The sequence below is a fragment of the Equus caballus genome, chromosome 19 (genome assembly GCF_041296265.1).
Source record: "Equus caballus isolate H_3958 breed thoroughbred chromosome 19, TB-T2T, whole genome shotgun sequence".
Lineage (NCBI taxonomy): Eukaryota > Metazoa > Chordata > Mammalia > Perissodactyla > Equidae > Equus > Equus caballus.
In genome coordinates, this window is record NC_091702.1 from 38,830,133 (window position 1) to 38,853,229 (window position 23,097).

Genomic DNA, 23,097 nt, shown 5'->3' on the forward strand with positions numbered 1-23,097 from the left:
CACCTCACTGGACTCCTTCCACAGTAATGTTGGGAAGCAGTCAGGAGAACTAACTTGGGTTCAACCACAGTTATAACAGAGCGTCAATTTTTCTTTGACTCCTTTATCCTTTCACTCCTCAAGCCTAGCCAGCCTTTCCTCTCACCCAGTCGAAGCTTACTCAAAAAAGCGCTAAGAGGGGCTGGCAAGTGGCATAGCGGTTAAGTTTGTACTCTCCACTGTGGCGGCCTGGGGTTCACAGCTTCAGATCCCAGCACGGACCTAGCACTGCTCCTCAAGCCATGCTGTAGTGGCATCCCACATGAAACAGAGAAAGATTGGCACAGATGTTAGCCCGACGACAATCTTCCTCAAGCCAAAAGAGGAAGATTGGCAACGGATGTTAGCTCAGGGCCAGTCTTCCTCACACACACAAAAAATAATTTTAAAAAGGCTCTGAGCTTAAAAGAGCAAAAGCTTTGGGTGCTAAGGTGCATAACACATTTTGACTATTATTTTTCTTCTTGATTAAAAGCACTTCCTTTGACTAGCTAATGTGTTGTAAAGAAGGAGCATCATCCTTGTTTCTCTCCTGGTTCTTCACACTAAGAAAACAGCTTATTACTATGTATTCTTTAGGACTAAATTCAATGGCAGGAAAGCAATTACAAGGTCCCTGGAGTGTAGTTTAATAATTTCTGCTGGCAGTTGGACCTGGTAATTTTCCTTTATATTTTTACTCAGTTATAGCAAGGGAAATCTTTTGTATTCTATAAAACAAACCACTTAGGAAAATGTGGTGTTGGGTGCTTAGTAAACATGACAACTCAGAGAAGTTTTGCATTTATGTTATAAGACACCAATGTCATGAAACTGGCACATGGGCTGGCCCCTGGTAATACAGATTTATCAAAATCTGATGTATCAGGGAGTCAGGACTTTTGACTTTAAGTAGTTCAAACTCTTCATTGTATAGATAAAGAATTGAAGCCCAAAGAAATTCATTTTAGTAGTTAATATTTCTCTCCCACTGTCTCGAAAAGATCTCTGGCTTGAATTGGAAAGGAGAACAAAATCATCTTGACTTTCAGATTTAGGGGAATTTTTTTCCATCAAAGTAGTAGAAATTCAAATTTCTTTGCATGAAATTGTACTTGTGTTAAGTAGGATTGTGTTCTTTACCTCTCATTCTGAGATGCAGCATTTTGTCAGTGCCCACTTAAGTGTATGACACTATAGCATGGGCTTTTCCATAGATTATTTATTAGATGTTTATATATCTTTCTTTCACACAGTTTTATGAGAAATTTCCAGCATAGAAATCAGTTAAAGGCAATATGTTAATAGTATATGTGTAAGTTTGAATTTAGGCATTTATTTAATATAAAGTCAGATTTGTAAGGCTATTTTGATGAACATTAAAAGCTGAGTATGTGGATCATCGTGGCTGATTTACCTAGCCTCAGCATCCAACTTCTTTCTCCACTGACATGAAAGAAATTGATTCATTCAGGTGACCTTTTTTTTGTAAGTTTGCCTTGCAGTCAGTATATTCTTCATTTTGACTTATTCAAAAAATTGCAAAAGGAAGAATAGTACTTAATTTTTGCTTCAAGATTTCCATCACTCACCACTGAGCTATCATTGTATTCCTTGTTATAAATATGAAGAATCAAGCACCTCAGACTACGTATGATTGTTATTGCCATTTGCACAAGTGAATATTGTTGCCATATTTGTACAATCTCTAAGAATCTGGTGACAGCTAGGGACATTCTCTCCAAAAAAGTGTATGTGAACAAAGTTGGTGTGCTATTTTACTGGACTTGCTTAGAAATCATCTTCAGATTGAGAACACTGTCACTCTCCAGCTCAAAACCTTTAGTAACTCTTCATCCCTTCCGTTGTAGACTCTAGACTTCGTACAGTTGTCTCTAAGGAGTGCCTGTGATCCAGCCTCAGACTGTGTTTCTAGTCTCATCTTTCTCTGCAACACCGCACATCCTACATTCTAATTAGTATATTGGTTTGTTTCCTAGATGGATGCCCATTAAAATGTTCATAACTTTGCTGATGTTGTTTAGTCTCCTTACTTTGCCTATTGGAATCCAGTTCTTTATTCAAAACCTAAAACGAATGCAAAACCTTGCACTAATTCATTTAAGCAGAAATAATATTGCCTCTTTTTGTACTCCCATATACATTTTTACCCTGTTTTTAAGCCATTTATAATTTATTTGCGTTGTAGTTATGTATAACTTTGTTTTCGTGGGGGATAGAATGGGGAGGGTCGGAATGTTATTCATCATTTAGGAACTGGTAAAAACTTGCCTAGAGATGAAACAGGGGAAGATAGGAAGAAAACTTTCTCTTTTTCAGTTAAGACAGAGGTATTCTAATGCAAAGCTAATTCAGAATCGGCTGAAGAATTCTTTTAAAAAGTTTTAAAAGTATAAATATAATTTATAAAGCTTTATAGATTACTCTGCTCTTCCCCATCCAGAATGACTGAATCATCATCTTGGAAAAAGGGCCCACAAATATGTATTTTAAAATTCTGTTGTATAACTAGCTTTAGGAATGCTAGGTTGAATGTCTTCACATTGAGTAAGATTTAAATTTCAATTAAAAAAAGCCTTTCTTGCTCACCTGGATCATGAGCCTCTCCTGTCGAGCAGCCCTATGTGGCATTTGGATAGCATGAGCTTAATGCCAGAAAGTCTGGAGAGCTGTAGACAGAGCCCACAAAAGCTTGGCAATAGAATGTCGAACCATTGACCTGGAGGATCACTGTGTGGAGTTTATTTATTCTTTCGTAATATTTATTTCCATTCTCTTTGTGTATGCAGGACATAGCTCGCCTTTTGCAAGAAAAGGAGTTACAGGAAGAGAAAAAACGAAAGAAACACTTTCCAGAATCATCTGGGGCCAATGCTTATGGAGATAGTTACTATTATGAAGATGGAGGTAACAGTGCCTACAGCATGAGCTACTCTATCCTTAGACTCAACTGCAAAACACCCCTTTTTAAATTCGTCCATTAAGTGACCTGAGGGCCCATTTAATTTGTAGCAGAATTCTATCTGAATCTAATAAATTTATCTGTTCCTTAGTTGGATGACTAGAGGCAGTTTTACGGCTGTTAGAAGCTGAGTATGGTTTTGTAAGATTTGGCATGCATTCTTTTGTGCTATTGTCACTTGGAATGCTGTATTACATTCTAAGCTTATAAACTGGGGTGTGGAAAATGGCAGATGAGTCTCTGGGCTTGATCTTTCTCAAGAAAGTCTGGGCAGTACTGTTTGAAGCAGCGGGCTGGCACAAATAATAAAGAAGTTACACTATATGTCAATTACTGGATAACAAAGCTCTTTTTCAATACTTGTCTTTTAAACCTAGGCCAATGGTTCAGCCTGCTGATGATAAAATTAGATTTTAAGGTTCTCTCTTCATGTTTTGCTCTTGATGCTTTCTTTGCTATTTGATGATCATATAGAAAAATTTCTGAGGGAGAGGAGTTCTTCCAAGTTTCTCTTCTCAAGGCCCTGCTTTTGCAGTGTGGTGGTGGTGATGGTATGGTGGTGGCAGTTGTGGTGGTGGTGATTCTTAATAAAGTGTGTTGGGAAATGAATATTTGCAAGTATTGTTCAGTCCTTTTCAAAGATCTGTCAAAGGAAAGATTTCTTATAGTTTCTAGAGTCAATATTTATTGTTGTTCAGCTTGGAGACTATACTTTGGAGACCAAGTAAATAAAATCTAAAGGCAGCTCCTAGAGAGCAAAGATTTTAAGGTTAGTGATCCCAAAGTTTTCTTGCAAACTAATTATCAATTGCTTTTCTATAATTTCATTATAAGAGGTAAGTGTTTGTCTTTGATGAGTAGAATGAAAGGAATTTATACTTAGATGTTAGGATTATTATAGTTTGAGTACAGTCTTTTCCAGTCACATTGTTCTAAATTTGTCATATTCAGTAGAGCTCAGCTCTCTGGCATAATTAGTAAGCAGGTTGATTCTCTATTTATTGCTTAATGTGTTTTTCTTCCATATGTAAAATGCTCAGCTCTGTTTTGATAGCCTTTTTCCTTATGCTGGCTTTTCTAATCAAATCATGTATTACATCATTTAAAAAGAAAAATTATTGCCATATTTTGCAATACTAGAAACCAGAAGGTAAAGAGTTACTCTTCAGCTTTAATTTAAATCTTAGAAATGTGGTGTGGTGTTTTTGTTTTTATTTTTAATCCTGCTCTAGAGGCATGCTCACTGCAATGAAAGTAACTATTTTAAACTTTTCAGGCTATAAAAACATTAGGATGGCAAGTAATTAAGTACACTCAAGTAGTAATTTTAGCCTTCCTCTATTAAAACCTTACACTAACTTGAATTAGGACTCAAACTTGGTTATTTTGACCAGAATGCTGTCATCCTGATTCATATCTCGGGGGCAGGAGACTATGTGAAGAGTTTAGTGGTTTTTCAGGGTCACCTAAAAGTTAAAAAAATCAATTCTGTATATATTTTAACTGCTTTCATAAATTTAGAGTGGCGTGTATGCCACTTTTTTGGAGTTGGGGGGGATTAGGAATAGGAAGTAGTGACCTCCTGAGCACATGCATGTAAATATTGGAAATTCCCTTCAGTCGTGTTGTTGAGAGATTCTGTGCTGCTGAATGTTTGATCCTCGTTTATATGCCTTTGAGTTAGACCAAGTTGAGTTCCACGGAAGCCACTTTATAATTCAGCTCATATTTACGAAGCAATCCTTATGTTCTTTGCAGTGGTCCTTTCCCAACACATAAGGGATATTCTTTAATTGTACTTCTCTGTCTTGTGCATAATATGATTTTTGCCTTACTTACATAATAATCACAGTATATCATTACAGAAATGGTCTTCTTTTCATCTTTTATTTTACTTACACTGTCATAAATTGATCTTTTTAAAATAATCATTTATAAATTCTCTAAAAATTTGAAATTACCCAAAACATCTGTCAGATTTATATCAACTGAAATGGTATATCTTATTCATTTGTGAATCCATGTTTTTCTTTCAAAGCCACTTACATGTATTGCAAGCATATTAGTAGTTTTTTTTTTAAGTCGTGGTCTTTGAGTCATAAGACCGTGGTTCAAGTTCCATCCCCTCCTTCAGCACAATTGTAAGTTATCTACTATAATCACTCTAAACCTTTTTCTCATTTGTAAAATGGAGATTATAAAAATACATTCTTTACATGGATGTTGAGAAGATCAAATAATGTAATTTTGATGAAGACATAAACTTTAAAGTACCATTTTTGTGTTTATCAATGCTATGTGTGTATAGCATAGAATTTTGTATATCTAAACAGAAATCATCTATTTTGAAAGACAAACATGGAGGCACACAAATAAAATGTGTACATATGCATTTGTGTGTGTTTACATATGTATATGTATTGGCTACAAGGAAGTGAATTATATTTGCCAAATAACATGGTCTCAAGAAACATACAAGTCTCAGTTCTGAACTGGACGAGGTTTTAAGGGATTCACACAGATTCCCCCACCCCGTCTTTTTTTTTTTTTTTTCTTTCCCAAGTTTAAAGATATCACAAATGAACTAGACAATAAGTATTTTTTTCTATCAACTCTGTGAAAATGTAGTGACAGCTCTGTTCTAATTCTTGCAACACATTTCGCTAAACTGCTAATATCAATTAACTTTTTAGAAAGAATCGAAACAACAATAAAACAATCATAGCCTCACAAATCCATGTTGAAAACAAAACCCTTCTTGTTTCTTTTGGGCTTAAAGGCGGACTTCACTCTTGCAGCTGCTCTCTGGGAACGTTTAGTATTCACACTGTAAACCGTTGTTCCCTGGATGTGGTCCTCATTTAAGTAGCTGCTCAATATTATTTTGATTCACAGCAGTAGTCAATTGATTCTTTCTCAGTTGTCAAGATTCACTTAAAATAATAGTTTTGTTAAAAGAGTACTTTTTTATCATGGAGAGTAATTGTTCAGTTTCATGTTTGCTTTTATGTAAAAAAATAAATCTAACCACAAATTATGAAGATAAATACTTTCTGGAAGAGAGATTTTAATTTAAATGTCATCTTTGAATCAAATTTCCTTTTCTTCTGAAAAGCTCAAGAGGAAACAACTTAAAGTTTTTGAGAAGCTTATGGCATCAGTGATGCATTTAAGCACTAATCTCCCCTTCCTCTATTTCTTTATTAGATTAGGAATAACATACTTGAAAAAAAAGAACCCATGGGTCAGCCCTGCCAGTCTGGTGGTTAAGTTTGGTGCACTCTGCTTCAGCGGCCTGGGTTCGATTCCTGGGCGTGGACCTATACCACTCTTCTGTCAGTGGCCATGCTGTGGTGGCAGCCCACATACAAAAGGAGGAAGATCAGCAACAGATGTTAGCTAGGGTGAATCTTCCCCAACAAGAAAAAAACCCCAAACCAAAACAAAACCAAAGGACCAACAACAAAAATCCCTAAAAACTAAGAAAATGCATATAGTCCTTTATTTCCTTTAAGTCTCATCAAGGTAGGGTAGCTGTTTCAAAGGCAGTTCAGCAAGTGGCTAATTCCAGCAGGGAACATATCTGTGCTGTCTTAGCAATTTTCCAGGGAATTAGGATTTCTTTTTATTATTTCCAAAATGCACTAAAAGTTTTAGAAAATGTTAAAATAAATATGCTTTTGCAAAGTGTGTATTAATTTTCTTTGTTTTCACCGTACACTTGTGCCTAAATGAGGCCTCAAAAGCACCCATTTATGTGCCATTTTTGAGGTTTGTATTAAATTTATGGACTTGTATATTTAGCACATACTGTATTTTCATACAGAGAATACAATATCATAAAGTTGTTTAAAATGTATTTAGGAAGTGACTCCATTTTATGTATTCCATTGTGGCATCCCTTTTTATTTTTGTTTGTTTATTTTTTTGTGAGGAAAGTTGGCCCTGAGTTGGCATCTGTTGCAATCTTTCTCCTTTTGTTTGAGATGTCACACTAGCATCTGTGCCAATCCCTCTCTACTTTGTATGTGGGATGCCACCACAGCACAGCTTGATGAGCAGTGTGTAGGTCTGCACCCAGGATCCAAACCCAGGAACCCCAGGCCACCAAAGCCGAGCACACGAACTTAACCACCATGCCACCAGGCCAGCTCCCTGTTTATATTTTTGCTCTGCCAAGTTTCAAGTAAGACTGAGAGAGCAGAGTTATCCAAAGATAACAGGGGCATTTACTCACTTAAAATTCTCCTCTACTCCATCCTCTTCTACAGTGAACTGTAATATGGCTGGGAATATTTGCTTTGGCCACCTAAGGGGAGAGGCTGGAGGAATACTAAAATCTGTGAATCATTTCTCTGAACTAAGTGGAAACTAGCAACATTCTGATAGAGGTTTATTGTTATTTCCAATAAGAATGTTCGAAAGCCTCTGGCTGGAATCACACAGCTTAGTGTTTTTCTGTTTTATAAGATTCCCTTAATCCCCACTTTTCCCCCATATACTAGTTCCAAATTGGTTTGTAAGTGGAATTTAGCATTTAATGGCTGTAATTTTTGTTATTGGCAAATATTAAAGTACTGTGGTAACTCTTCCCTAATCATGATCAAGGTCTTTCAGATTTAAGTTATTCCACTTAATTTTATTTTAGTTTTTACCTTTTTGCTATGTACCCAGAATCCTTCATGTATACATGGAACATTCCAGTAAATGCCCATTCCCTTTTTTCAGTTAAGTTGAAAAAGTAGTCTTCTCCATTTTGAAATATGTTCAACTTGGGCCCTGTCTCTCCCCTGTGGAGTGAGTTCATACTCTATTCAGTTAACCTGCGTTTCTATTTTTCACATCCATCCACCTCCACTCAGACCAGCTACGGTCAAGGAGGGCAAGGGAGTTGGGTTCTGGATCCTCAAGATCTTGTAGACTCCAAAATGAAGAAAAGACTGCGAAGCAGAGGAAGAAGAAACCAAAACATCCACTGGAGAACTTGGAAGAGCTTGAAGTACATTGTTCATCAGACAAATCTCTGTCTTCCTCTAACTCGGGTAAAATGAGGGATGATCCCCGAATTAACACTGAGCAGCATAAAAGGAAACGGTCTGATCATGAGAGGCTTCGGAGACCTCCTCTTCCTAAGATCAGTGGTGAGGTGTTTTTGAGCGCTGAATGTGATGACTGGGAGGCTAACCGTAGCCATCGAACTCGGAATTTGGAAAAACAGTCCAGAAGCCAAGACCCACTTTCACCCAAGTCCCCACAGGAAGCAGGGCTTCACTGCAAGGAAGCTGTGTGTGGGAGGGACCGTGGGAAAGGTGAGCACAGAGAAAGGAAACACAGGCCCGGGACTCCTCCCTTCTCGGAGAGTGAGGAACGGCTCCAACTTCATGACACAGGTAATAAAGGACAATCTCGTTGGAAGTCCTGGTATCGTGTACATATGTACAAACAAATTTATTTAATAAGCATTTTAAGCAACCTGTTCTTTCTCTCTAGTTTGTGCTCATGGCTTTGAAATGTATCATGGAGCCAAATATTACAAAAGATATTTACTTAATCTCAAGTCCATGGGAAGAAGGAAAATGTTTGTATTCTTCCCCTTCTGCCTTCTAATCAAAGAATACGCTGATTCCTTACAAGGTTCTTTCAGCCCCAGACTGCAGTGGAGGTGCCCATCCCAGATACAATTCTTCATTTGCCAAGACCATACGTCAGAGATTCTGACACAAAATCAAAGCTTCTGAATTTCTGGTTTTAATTCAGTGAACCCAGAAGATCTGGTGACACTGCCTTCATACTGTTTGCCTAACTAGAAGACCAGCAGGGCTGGAAGTACTAGATTTTCTTGACCTCATCTTTCCCATCCGTAAAGTGAGATTGGATAGTCAATCTCTTAAGACAGCATTTTTCAAATTATAGGCCTTAGTCCATTTTGTCAGAATCAGCTGGGCTGTTTCCTAAAAATTGCGGATTCTTGATCTCACATATGTTATCATCTCTGGAGTGCAGCCTGGTAATTTGGGTGTGTTTTAGACCTGGAGGTGATTCTTCTGTGTTCAAAAGTTGAAAACCATTGCCTTAAGGTACTTTCTATGATCTAACCTTCGACCCCAACTCTACAGTTGGCATTCTAAAGTACCGATATCAGGTAAGTTCTTGGTACTTGTATAGGAATGAGGTGAATATTAGACTTCAGCCTCAAATTTCTGGCATCTCAGAGGTTTAACTCTGAAGTCCATCATTGACACAGTCATGGTTCTCTCTCTTCTTGTCTGGAAACTGCTGTGGTGATGTTTTGCTTGCGGCTGTACCACTGCAAGTCGTAGCACTACCCTGTCTGGTATTTTAATTAGATATACTCATCTCCCTGATTCTCTTTTACTCTTAACTGAAGTTTTACAGAGATGCAAAGGTTATTGGGAAAGGTTATTGGGAAACCAGGGAGGTATCTGTTCTTAATTTCTTCCTTATTGTTGCCCAGACAACCTATGCCTCTGACCTCTGGTCTGGAAACTGGTTTCTGGGTTGCAGATTCAGGTTTGTTCTTCCTATCATGTTAATCCCTTAAATTATTAAAGGACTTGGTCATAAAGAAAATGAAAATTCAGTTCAGCAAGCCATGTTGAGTATCTGCCACAAATATTCTTGCCTCAGGCTTTATGTTTGGAGATTTATGCTTGGATCTGAGCCTCAGAGGGTTAATAAGGCAAGCCAAAAAGATGGATATGTAAATAGACAATTGCAAATTAGGTATACTTTGAACAAAGAGCTCTGGGGCAATGGAAGAGGAAGTGGTACAATCTATAGAAAGTAGGCTTTACGAGTAAGTTACACTAAATCCAGATTTAGAAAGACACATTGGAGTCCTAAAGGTGTGGGGGAAGAATGGTGATTACACTGACCTCTGCGTTTCTGACTGTGAAGCTGACCTTCTGAGTGTGGGATGGTTAACCTTTGAGGGCTTGTTAACCTTTATTGTTTTTAGTTATAATGAGGGTATCTTAGGCTTAGGAGGGATGAAACTAATGTGAAACTAAACACTGACTCACAGACCCTAAAATTGGAGTTGAGGCAAATGTTTTATTTTGCCAGCACAAGGGTTGAAAAAATAACGTGGGTAGGCAGGTACTAAAATGGCTACAACATAACCGCTAGCGTCTATCATTTTGTGTTCAACTTACTTTACGAATTTTACCTCCCTGGCCCCTCTAGGCATTTGATTTTGTGACCTCCTAGAATAGTCACAGGATTGCGTTAGATATAATTACTAGGTACCGGTCTCTATTCTTGCTGTTGTAAAAGCACAGTTCTTAAAGTTATCACAGGTCGGACTTTTATTTAACTTAATGAAGAAACTAGCAGGACGACAAAGAGCGAGTCCTAAGAACATTTGCGGGACAGGATTTTATGGTCAGTGGAAAAAAGAAAACAAAATGTAGTTGCTAAATATAAGATTGGTTAACTTTCTAAAGGGCAGTAAAACCATACTACCTTTAAGAGTAGCTTCTCTATTGAGCTGTTAAATCATAACAGCTTATTAATTTTCTGCCCGTTAACTTCCGGCCTCTCAGGGCCATAAAATATCTGCACCTTTTTGCTGTGACATCCTCTGAGTGTCAGACTGGCTTATTACAAAATACTCTCGCATGGTATCAAAGAATCTGTCAGTAATCATTTTACCTTATTCCAAGCTTGGGATAAGTTTCTCTTGAATACCAGTGCTTTAAACAATTTTATGTTATTCTATGAGAATTTATTTAAAGGTAAGCTTTCTGTGTGTTTATTGAGGCAGATTCTTGTGTCCTCACATTGGAGAAAGATGAACAGAAAAAGACAAGCAAGAATTAGATTGAGAAATGAATGTGGAACTGTTGAAAATATGACTCACCTGACCTTTTGAAAGCTAATTTCCAGATTATATTTGGGCTACCAAGATGAGACCAGGCATTCCATTAATTTCCTTCTATTAACTGTATTTTTAAAATGTTTAAAGCGTCTCTGTTTTTTTTGTAAAAACAGCCTTACACTGCCCTATCGGAAGTTCCTTCTTACATACTTAAAAAATCTCTTTTCACCTCTGATGTGGAGGCCACTACATTGAGTGGGCAGTCCTGTCAGTCCAGATCCAGTATTCCAGGGTATGGAGACTTTCTACTTATGAGACATGCAAGCTCCAGTGGTATATCAAGAATTCAGATAAACTATTCCTGCTAAATATTTTGGATTTAGAGAGAGATTACCTCAAATTCTTTTTATTTATTCATGCTTTCGTTCGTTCATTTATTTATATTGAGATATAGTTGACACACAATTATATTAGTTTCAGGTGTACAACAGAATGATTTGATATCTGTGTATATTATGAAATGATCACCACAATAAGTCTAATTAACGTCTGTCACCATACATAGGTAAAATTTTTTTTTCTTGTGCTGAGAACTTTTAAGATTTACTCTCTTAGCAACTTCCAAGTATACCATACACTGTTATTAACTATCCTCAACATACTGTACATTACATCCCCATGACTTATTTTATAACTGAAAGTGTGTACCTTTTGACATCTTTCAGTCATTGCGCCCATCCCCACTCCCTGCCTCTGGAAATCACCAGTCTGTTCTCTATCTATGAGCTTGGTTTGTTTTGTTAGATTCCACGTATAAGTGAGATTGTACATATTTGTCTTTCTCTGTCTGACTTACTTTACTTAGCATAATGCCCTCAAGGTCCATTCATGTTGTTGCAAGTGGCAAGATTTCCTTCTTTTTTATGGCTAAATAATATTCCTCTGTGTGTGTGCACATCACATTTTCTTTATTCATTTATTCATTCATCAGTGGGCACTTAAGGTTGTTTTCATGTCTTGGCTATTGTAAATAATGCTGCCGTGAACATAGGGGTGCTTATACCTTTTCGAGTTAGTATTTTGTATTTCTTTCAGATAAATACCCAGAAGTGGAATTGCTGGATCACAGAGTAGTTCTATTTTTAACTTTTGAGGAACTTCCATGCTGTTTTCCGTAGTGACTGCACCAGTTTGCATTCTCACCAATAGTACACAAAGGTTCTTTTCTTTCCATCCTGCCGACACTTATTTCCTGTCTTTCTGATGATAGCCTGGACAGGTGTGAGGTGATATCTCATTGTGGTTTTGATTTGCATTTCTCTGATGATTAGTGACGTTGAGCATCTTTTCATACACCTGTTGGCCATTTTCATTGGAAAAATGCCTATTCAAATGCTTTGCCCATTTTTAAATCAGATTGTTGTTCTGCTATGAGTTGGATGAGTTCTTTCTGTATTTTGGATATTAACCCCTTATCAGTTATGTGATTTGGAAATATATTCTCCCATTTTATAGGTTGCCTTTTCATTTTCTAGAGGGTTTCCTTTGCTGTACAGAAGCTTTTTAGTTTGATGTAGTACCACATGTTTATTTTTGCTTTTGTTGCCTTTGCTTTTTGGTGTCAAATCCAAAAAATCATCTCCAAGACTGATGTCACAGAGCTGATACCTGTGTTTTCTTCTAGAAGTTTTATGATTTCAGGTCTTATGTTCAAGTCTCTAATCCATTTTGAATTAATTTTTGTGTATGGTGTAAGATAGTGACCCAGTTTTATCCTTTGCGTGTGGCTAGCCAGTTATCCCAACACTGTTTATTGAAGAGACTATCCTTTCCTCATTGTATATTCTTGGCTCCTTTGTAGTAAGTTAGTTGACCATGTCTGCATGGGTTTATTTCTGGGCTCTCTATTCTGTTGCATTGATCTGTGTATCTTTCTCTTTTTAACTGCCATGAAGTCATGTTATCACCCTGTCAAACCAATTAAGACTATTCATCTGGCTATTTCATTTGAATGCCTTCAAAGTGTCTTTGATAGATATTAAAACATTTTCTCAGTTAATTCTGTGGTGTAGAGTAGGAGGCATGGTAGTGGAGAGAGTTTAGTGTCTTGAAATCTGAGCACATCCCACTCTGTTGTTTCTTCACTGGATGGCAAACTTGAGGGAACAAGACATAGGTGTGATCTCTCCTATCATCCTCAACTAGGCTTGAGGCTGCTCACTGAAGTGTCATTTTTCTATAGATATGAATATGGTATAGCAACCTATCTTGTCCACTGGCTTGGCCCAATACCAACTTCCCTATCTAATTTGACTTATTTTCCCTGAAATATTCCTTTCTAGTTATGACCAAAGTAAACAGCACTCAGGGAGGTTTCTATTCCATTTAAATACGGTCCACTCTTGGGATTATGCTGTTGTTTCCTGACTGTCCCAGACCACTCAGAAATCTAGGTTACAACCAGCCCAGCCTGGCGTAAGATTCAGTAGCCCTAGACATGATGTGAAGTTGGAGTGGACTCTCTCTTCTGGGTAATCAGATGCTAATAGGCCTGAAGTTGAGAAAGCCAGGTTTAATCGTCTGATAGTCTTTATTTATGGGAAAGGCAGATGAGCTGTGGCTTTGGTTTATTGCAAAGCTGGGTTTAAAGCTCTACAAGGAAAGGCTTCACCAGATAACTTTAACTCGCTTCATTTGCCCAGAATTTAGTTGAAATTTCCTAGAAAAGAAAATTCTTTTCTTTCCTTTTTTCTTTTTTGTTTAGAGCAAGTGAATCAAGTGTGGTGAGACATTTTGATAAAAATCGTTTCAATGTATGGTTATTTTTATTTTATTTTATTTTATTTTGAGGAAGCCCTGAGCTCCTATTCACAACCAGTCCTCCTCTTCTTGCTAAGGAAGATTGGCCCTGAGCTAACATCTGGGCACATTTTCCTCTGTCTTATATGTGGGACACCTGCCACAGCATGGCTCAATAAGCAGTGTGTAGGTTGCACCTGGGATCCAAACCAGTGCACCCCGGTCTGCCAAAGCTACGCATGCGAATTTAACTGCTACGCCACCATGCCAGCCCCTCAATGTATGGTTATTTTGATGGACATAATACACTCGTGTTCCAATGCTAATGGCAAATAAGAATCAACTGTTTAAGATTTTTTTAAAAAAACAAACTACCAAATGCCAGATCTCACTCAGGCTACTTAACTTAGAATCCCTGGGATTTGGGTCAAAGATTTTTCTGTTTATTTACAGCACCCCAACTGATTGTAATATATAGCCATGGTTGAGAACCACTGATATAAAGAAATAGGCAATTAGGAGTAAATTTTCTTTCTCCCTTCAGTTACCCGTTTACTAAAAGTCACTGTTCCAGATGGTTAATCTTGTTCACTGCACTAAAAATTTCTATTTCTGAATCTAAGTGTAATTTATAGAGGATACCAATAGGAAAATATCCACGATTTTGAAATAACCATTAGCATTTACCACTTAATTAAAAGTTATGAGAGGAATATGTGCTATTTACAACATTTCAAAGTAAAAAGCCAAAATTCCCCTCTGGTCCTCCATGTTCCTTTCTCCTCAGGCATAGAACTATAAAGTCATTGTATTCTCTGCTATTTCCCTTCTGTTCTATCTTCCCTAATATTTAGACACACTTAAACTGTTCAAAGCTATGGGAAAGATCTAAAGCAAGTAGGGTTGTTGCCCATCAGAGCAGAAGCCATGCAGGGCCACTGGCTGGCTAACAGGTACTGTCATGTGACTCCCAGGTGACACTCTTTCTGTTCCCCTTCAGGTAAGGTATGCAAGGCTGAGGCTATAGAAGAAAACATCATTTCCTCCAGTCTTAATAGCTTAATCTCTTTGAAACTCCAGTTCTGTAACTTTCTTTCCTCTACATTCTTTTTATTTCAGGGACTTAACCTTTTTTTCAATTCCTCCTTTGCAAAAGCCTCTTAGCAGTTCTTTGTGTTATTTTCTGTTGTTGAAGAAACAGTTTGCAAGGGAGGGTGGGAGCATGGTTTCCTACCAGGCAGGTTTGGGTAGGTAACTTTGTTGACATGTCTGGATTATCAGCATCACCACTTCCGTACCTAGGGGAAAATATTATTTCCTAAGTGCACCCTACACTGAATTTTGGAGTAGAGGCAATATTGTCAGTGTTAGATACTAAAGAGAAACTTTGCTTTAAATTTTGCAGCTTTTCAGAAAACAAAGTCAGTTGCCTTATTACATTGTGTTTTTTCTAGGAATGAAGCCAAGAGGGATGAAAGAAGCTGTCTCTACTCCATCACGAGTGACCCACAGGAATCAGGAATGGTATGATGCTGAAATTGCCAGAAAACTGCAAGAAGAAGAAATTTTGGTGAGCAAATTTTAACACTGAAGTTCAGGTAGATCAGTAGGTTTTTTGCAAATTGAATCATTCTTGAGATTATATAATAGGCATTATAGTCTTCTATCATTTAAGAATCTGATACCTTTTTTATGGGTGAAAAATCAAGACACTAGGAATAGAGTTGTCAGGTTTTCCTTACTGCATAAGCATTATTAGCTGAATTCCACATCTCTGTCTCTCCATTGTTGCGTTCTGATAATTCTCTAAGAGTCTGCTGTAGAATTTGATAAAAATAGACCCTGCTCTGGCTGGTGAAAGTATATCAACTGATTATCAACTTTAAGGATGTTAATCACAGCTAGTTTCAAATACCAGTTTATTTTATGTAATTTTAAAAAATGGACAACATAGATTTCTATTAAATTATTCTCTTTTGTATTTTCCATACCATAGGCTACCCAGGTGGACAGGAGAGCAGCTCAAGTAGCCCAGGATGAGGTGAGCTCATGTTAGCTAATGAGTTTGTTTAGCCAGTATTCTTTGGGAGTATCTCAGTAATTTTCTACCCGCAAATGGGCAGTCAATGATATTGACCGGATTTTGTTTAGGAAATTGCTAGACTTCTAATGGCCGAAGAAAAGAAAGCTTACAAGAAAGCCAAGGAGCGGGAGAAGTCATCTTTGGACAAAAGGAAGCATGACCCCGATTGGAAGGTAGCATCTGTTTTTGTTTATTTTTTGTTTTTTAATTGCAAATAAAATTACAAATGACAAAGGGACTCTGCTTTTAGGGTAAGCTTTGCAGATATATTTAGAGTATACAAATGGTCTATATCGTGTGTGTGAATCTGACTTATAAAAGTTGTTTCACTATGAAAAATCATATTGAATTCTTGAAAGTAACTGTGTAAAAACTTAGTGCTAAGATTGAAAAATTTAGCCCATTCATTTTAAGACCAACTGAGATGCAAGTGCCTCTGGTCATGAGCATTCTTAGTTTACTATACTTACCTTACAGGGGATTGCAGCGTTTCCACATGCTCTCAGCTTTCCACAGTGGCCTTGTCTTCCTCTCTCTACTTTCCCTGTGTGCTTATGTTGTCTTTCATTCCTGATCATGTGCCAGCTGTTTCTCTTTCCTCTGACTTAACTTGATGCATGGCAGACGGACAGACCTTGTCACCAGCAATCACTGCTTATGTCAGAGTGCAAGAACTATCTAGCATGAGCTTGAACTGTTATCTTCTCCTCATTCATCAGACATAGTAGACAAAATAGTCAGTGACTGCAGTTCATTTTGCTGTAATCTAATTGTTGTATATGTTGATTGCAAGTTCAATTTAACAGACTTTACTTATTAGGTACTGTGTGCAAAGCACTGGTCTGGACTTGGAGAGAAAGACAAAGATATATTATCCTCACAATAACGTATAAGATAGAGAGGAAGACGGCTGTAGACAGCTGACAAATATAAGGTCAAGCTGGTGAAGAAAGTGTAATGGAAGAACAACAATGGAGGACGGGAGAATTCAGATAGTAAGGCTTTTTAGAGAGGGAGTTTGTGCTTGTCCTGGAAGGATGTAACTAGTGTGTGTATCCATGATATAGCTAATGGTTAGCACCATCTCCTTCAAACACATTCCTTCCTTGGGTCTCAGGTTCTGTCTCAGTCTCAGCATTGGTTAGAAGGAAAAAGAAGACGTAGAAACCGTGGTAATAGTCTTGCTCTGCTATTGTCTGTTGCTCAGTTACCCAGTTGTCGATCTAAAAAGAAATGACACTGTTATTTCCGTGTGAATTACTTATATTTATCTCCCTCTTTTACCCTCTTAGCAATGTAAGATTTTTCCTGACAAACATATTTCAGTTTAGTAGAAGCATTCCCAAATGCTTCAGCTACAGAAATTAAGCCATAATTACTTGCCTAGGAGTTACTCAAATTCTTTGTTAACCCAACTATGAAGGAGTAGGTATTTTTAAGGCTTACAGATCAGGAAGGTAAGAGGGGGAAGGCTACATTTTCCCGCAAGTGTCAGGACTTCTAGAGTTTCTAGGTTCTGTAACTGGTGCTGGTACAGTTCCTCTCCTGGAAAAGTTGGCTCGAATGTGCCTTAGTTTCCTGGCTTGAAAATCATCATGCCTAAGTCGGATGTTCAGAAATAAGTTGAATAGCGCAAACCTAGCTTCCACAGAGTCTGGGAGTCCACCAGTTCTTGTCAGTGCTGTGCAGCTGTGATGTTAATAATGGGTCTCCAAGCACGCCCTGTGGGGGAGCTGTTCATGTATATTTAGCCCACTCGTTGGCTGCACTGACAGCTTCCACCATTGCCTTCATGACTATTTTTTTTTTTTCCTCTGAGTGGTCGTATTTAAAACTATTTTACGTCACTCAACTGAATGTAAGTCACCTGAAGTTACTAAAGGGGGGCTGATTTAGATATTTTCTAAACCTAATCTTTCTCTTTTTTTGCTGTTTTCCGTATATGTATTTTCTTTTTCTTTTCTTTTTTGTTTTTCTGCCTATAGACCAAACCAGCTAAATCAGCACACTCAAAGTCAAAAGAGAGTGATGAACCTCATCGTTCTAAGAATGACAGGCCAGCACGGTAAGACGACACCTGAAAAGGAGAGTGACGGTTGGCTTTGGGGTGAGTCAGGAGATGTTGGTTGCCTGAGGAGAAGTTGTACTCTTTGGAGAGGAGATCCAGAAATCTGCCATTGTGAGGTGGTATCGATTCTTGCAGGGTTATTTTCAAACTTTATTTCCAGTCTTGAATTGGGTTGAACAAGTCAAATCAGGAAGGTGGGGCATTTTACAGAAGCTCAGGTGTATGAGGAAGGATGTGCTTTTTGTTAGGACCAGTTCTTGTCTCTGGATTCACTGAATTGATGCCCTCAGCTAAGGGATGGTACTAACCATACTCCTAAGTAAAATCTCAGGTTTTCAATTTTTACTGAGTTTCATGGTCACATTGGTATGTGCATGACATTTACATATGCTTAAATTCATTTCTGTGTGAGTTTGAACGTCTTAGGCAAGTACGTATTTGAGTCATTGCAGTCTGTTCTAAATCACAACAGATCAAATACCTGTGGCTATGCTAGATATTCTTTCTGACTTCTTTCAGTCAGTCTTGGGTCATATTTATGGAGCATCTGCTATCTTTCCACCTCAAGTTGTCAACATTTAAGTTTCTAGGGAAGCAGCCTTTTTCTTTTTTCCTTATTACTTTCTGTTGCTTTTCAAGAAGAAATATAATTGGAATAGGAAGAGAGAACATTAAATAGAAAAAGACAAAAGTAACACTAAATCTAACATTTTGAAAACTCTAAATTATTAAAACCTTGAATTTCAGTCCTGATTGTTAATAGTATATTTATTAATTCTTAAAACATAAGTCTTATTACACTGAAAATTTGTACACTGTTGTTTCCACTCATTGCCTACACTAAACTGCTAGACTTGTTTCCTGAAAGTGAATAAATTTACTGTCCTTAAAAAGCCGTAATCTATTTTTAAACTCATGGGCTTTCAGAAGATAAATACCTTTCAGAAAACTATATCAGGTTTGGAAAGCTCGTAGGGCAACAGTAGTAAGTCTCATTCTGTAAAATTGATTTTTCTTGTAGCTTGTAGTTAAGCACATGCCAAACATTTTTTAAAGCAGATTTTTAGAACTACAGGGTTCAGTTTTATTTACATCTCTACAACATCCACATAAGATAAGAAATAACGAGGGGCCGGCCCTGTGGCCGAGTGGTTAAGTTCACACGCTCCTCTGCGGTGGCCCAGGGTTTCGCTGGTTCGGATCCTGGGCGCGGACATGGCCACGTTGAGGCAGCGTCCCATGTGCCACAACTGGAAGGACCCACAACTAAAATATACAACTATGTAATGGGGGGATTGAGGGAGAAAAAAAAGCAGAAAGAAAAAAAAAGTAACTAGTCTGTTCTCTAATAGGTGTGGTTTATTATACTTTGTTTAGTCAAGTGAATTAGAATCATCTTTAGGGTTATTTTGCTGTCTTCAAAGTCCTTGGCTCTTTAGAACACTAATAACTTTGACAGCAGATGTGACAGAAAAATCTAGGATGGCTATTTAAAAAGATTTATTAAATTTGAAAACAAGTTTCTGGAATGTAATAGGTACTCTTAAAAATATTTGGCCTATTGAAAGAACGAATAATCAAATGATCCTGTATTAAAAATGGCTGTTATAAATGAGTGAAAAGTGACCTATGACTAGTAGAACTGAAGCCTGTTTTGATTTGAGAGGAACATTTGTATTTAGATGTCATTTACAGGGGCCAGCCCTGTGGCCAAGTGGTTAAGTTTGTGTGCTCTGCTGTGGCAGCCCAGGGTTTTGCCAGTTCATATCCTAGGCGCGGACATGGCACCGCTCATCAAGCCATGCTGAGGTGGCGTCCTGCATGCCACGACTGGAAGGACCCACAACTAAAAATATACAACTATGTACTAGGGGGCTTTGGGGAGAAAAAGGAAAAAGAAAAGTAAAAAATATATATATATCATTTACAGAAAGATTATATATTTGACAACCGAAAACTGAATAAGAATTTTATGAAATCTGTGTTTTCATAGTTAAAAATTAAAGTCTATCATCTTATTATTGATATCTTGTACAACTCGTATCAGAATGTATGCTTTCTGGTTGGAGTCTATCATTTCCTCTTTCACATTTAATCCTGGTGGAAAAGTTTAGTTAGCCATTTGTACAGAAAGGAACAGTTTCAGGGATCAAAAACCAAGGAGCTTCCTAGGTCAAGAGGTTTACTGCAGTGTAGTAATTAATAATAGAGAAGAAACAAATTCTCTTGTAGAGCTTCTAACATTCAAAGTCAAAAATGAGTTTCTTTGTTCATTACAAGATTTTCTGCTCTGTCTAAGGAAATAGAGAACGAGTTCACAATCTGAATTATTTCCAACATTTTGTAATAGAAAAATGTTTCAACCCAAGTTCCAAATTCTTCTAATTATAGAATTTTATATTGGTAATACTACATGGTATCTTATTTGCATTTTTCTCTCAGAAAAACTTAAGGATTTTGTAAGTCTCATTTAGTTCCTGCAGCATTGTTATCAATGTGAAATATATTTATCCACTCATTCATTAATCAGATACTTATTGAGCACCTTGGTAATTGCCTAGAATTAGAGTAAGCAACAGTCAACAAGAAAGAACTGTTTCCTGCTCTCATTAAATATATAATCTAGACAAATAATTATTATGATTGCGTTCAATGCTATGGATGAGAAGTGCAGGGTGTCATAAGAGCATAAGGAGATAATTAGCCTGGTCTGGGTGTCTAGGAGGGCTTCTTGAAGAAATGACTTTTGAGTAAATTCTGAAGGATATTTGGCTATATATCACTAACTTAAAAATGTAAATCATTTCATGAGAACAGTAGGAAGCAGGTAATCTTAATACATAAAAACTGTAAAACAAACTATTAACACGATTTTTCCAACTTTGGATATGAATACCCTTAACTTTGAAACAACTGTCTCCAGTGCAACAAACTAATTTGATAGGACCCCTGGAAGCAGTAAGCCATAATTTGTTTGCCATGTAACCCAAGACTGGACAGAATAATATCCCAAGAGAACTGAGGGCATTCTGGAGTGATTTGTTTATCCTTATGTGCAGATCCTGGAGAATTTGTTGGTGTTCTGTGCTCTGTTTCACACTTTAGCTTCCTTTTGCTTGATGATGAGGTAATGGTGAGGCAGTAATCATGGAGCTGTTTTTGTTTTTGAGGCAGTTTAGCCCTGAGCTAAATCTGTGCCCATCTTCCTCTATTTTATATGTGGGATGCCTGCCACAGGATAGCGTGATAAACGGTGCATAGGTCCATGCCCGGGATTGGAACCAGCAAACCCCAGGCTGCCGAAGTGGAGCGCACAAACTTAATCGCTGCACCACTGGGCCAGCCCCAGTCACGGAGTATTTTTGAGAGTACCACTCGGCTTTTGTTTTTCTGATTTTTGATCACCTAATGAGGTTAATAAAAGAGTGAAGAATAGACTTTACCACCCTGATTACCAATCCCGTTTTCTTGGGTCTAAGTTATTACTTTAGCCACCTGTTTTTTGAAATTGAGTTTCTTAAACCTAGAGTCAGATTTTTTGGGTTCAACTCTACCTATCAGGTCTTACACTACTTATTTAAGGTAAGTGTTATAAATGTTAGTTGACAATGAAAGAAAAACACTGTATTTATTTTCTGATTGTAAACAAATGGTTCAAAGAGAAAAACAAGAAAAATGCCACATGATTTGTTATGCTCACATTAATTATATGTGTATAACAATGGCATGAAAATGGAAAAATGTATGCCAAATACCGTTTGAAAGTATAAGATATGTATCATATAGTCTTGAATGCAGATACTGCTCCTGCTAAGAACGCACACCTCTGTAGCAGAGCATAGTGTAGTCATTAAGAGCGCTGGTTTTGAAGTCCAGTTGAGTTTGAGCCCTGACTCTGCCACTTACCAACTGTGTGAACTTGACAGATCACTTACCTTGCTTAACCTAGTATATCTCTAAAATGTGTGTGATAGCCACCACGCAGACTTGTCCTGAAAGGGAGTTGAGATCATCTGTGTAGAACCCGTAGCGCAGTCCTCAATACATACCTAAGTTGACATTGTGCTGGCCTCTTCTGGAAGCTGGATACCCAGAGAGAGACTTACTGCTTGGGGACAGGGTGAGAAATTTGAAAACACTTGCCTTTATTCTTCTATGACAGAGCCCGCTGTACCAAACGAATCATAACTTTCCAAACTTCGGAATACTTAGGCCTTCTGGATATATATAATTACACAAAACATCCTACAGCGTGGTTATATGTTTGACAAATTTTCTTGATCTCCTCTGGTTCCATGCTTTAGTGCAAAATTTGAGTCCAGCTTTGAAAACAACAACAAAAGGACAGATTTTGTTCTCCACCTTCACTGCCAAATGTTTGCAAAATCTGTGTAACACAATTAAAATAATAAAAAGTGGAGTAGTAAAAATTTCCTGATGTTTTTCCGTTTTGTCTTCTTTTCACATGAAAAGTTGCCAGTTTGTGACTGCCCTTTTCTTGTCTAAGCTCTGCTTCGCCACCTAGTGGATTAAGGAACTTCGCTTTAAATTTTATATGTTGACCAGTGTCCCTCCTTCCCAGACTCCTGTCCTTCCTCCTTATCTGCCACCCTCTTTTTTTTTCCTTCCTTCCTTAACTTTCTTTATTGCTTTCTTCCCTTCTATCCTTTCCTTTCTTCCTCTTTTTCTTCATAAAAGCTACCAAAACAAAGTAAATTTAATGTTAATGGAAATGGTCACATTTCATTAAATTTTGTTTCTCCACCTCTTAAGACAATGCCCCTCACACATATTGGGTGTTCAGAAAATATTTGTTTTTATTGAATTATATACATCAATGCAAAGGAACAGTAGGATAAAAATAATTTACCCAAAGTCATTCTCTAAAAAGAATTCTAAAACATTGTGGCTTTGCGTTTCTACCAAAAATGCTTTTACTACTGTGACCCAGCCAAAGGTGGAATTGTAGTTACTACTTAGTGTATCTCTTTAAATTCTGACTTCCCTTCAGGCCCCCACCGCCGACCATGACCGATCCTGAGGATTTGGGTTGCTCTCATTTTACAAACCAGCATAATTCCACACGTCATTTCTCAAAATCAGAGTGCTCTCATAAAGGTAAGAAAAATATATATGGTCATGTATAGGATCTTTTTTTATAATCCTCATGCTGTGCTGGAAAAATCAAATGTTGTCTCACAAATCACTAGACTGGAAAGGTAAGTTATCCTTCCTCTCAGATCATGATAGTATCCTTCATGTTTTAGAAAACAAACAAAGATTTAAAAAAAAAAACCCAAAACAAA

At 37.5% G+C, this 23,097-nt stretch overlaps 1 protein-coding gene across 2 annotated transcripts in view; it reads left to right on the forward strand.

The window, feature by feature from the left end:
• CCDC50 (coiled-coil domain containing 50) overlaps window positions 1-23,097 on the forward strand; it is a 69,458-nt gene that overhangs the window by 38,842 nt on the left and 7,519 nt on the right. The window contains exons 5-11 of one of the 2 annotated variants that reach the window (XM_023623499.2): window positions 2,829-2,946; window positions 7,864-8,391; window positions 15,095-15,210; window positions 15,637-15,681; window positions 15,792-15,896; window positions 17,709-17,788; window positions 22,803-22,909. In XM_023623499.2, coding sequence (XP_023479267.1) covers window positions 2,829-2,946; window positions 7,864-8,391; window positions 15,095-15,210; window positions 15,637-15,681; window positions 15,792-15,896; window positions 17,709-17,788; window positions 22,803-22,909 — 1,099 coding nt within the window. The remainder of the gene's footprint in view (window positions 1-2,828; window positions 2,947-7,863; window positions 8,392-15,094; window positions 15,211-15,636; window positions 15,682-15,791; window positions 15,897-17,708; window positions 17,789-22,802; window positions 22,910-23,097) is intronic. The other variant, XM_023623500.2, reaches the window with a different exon arrangement.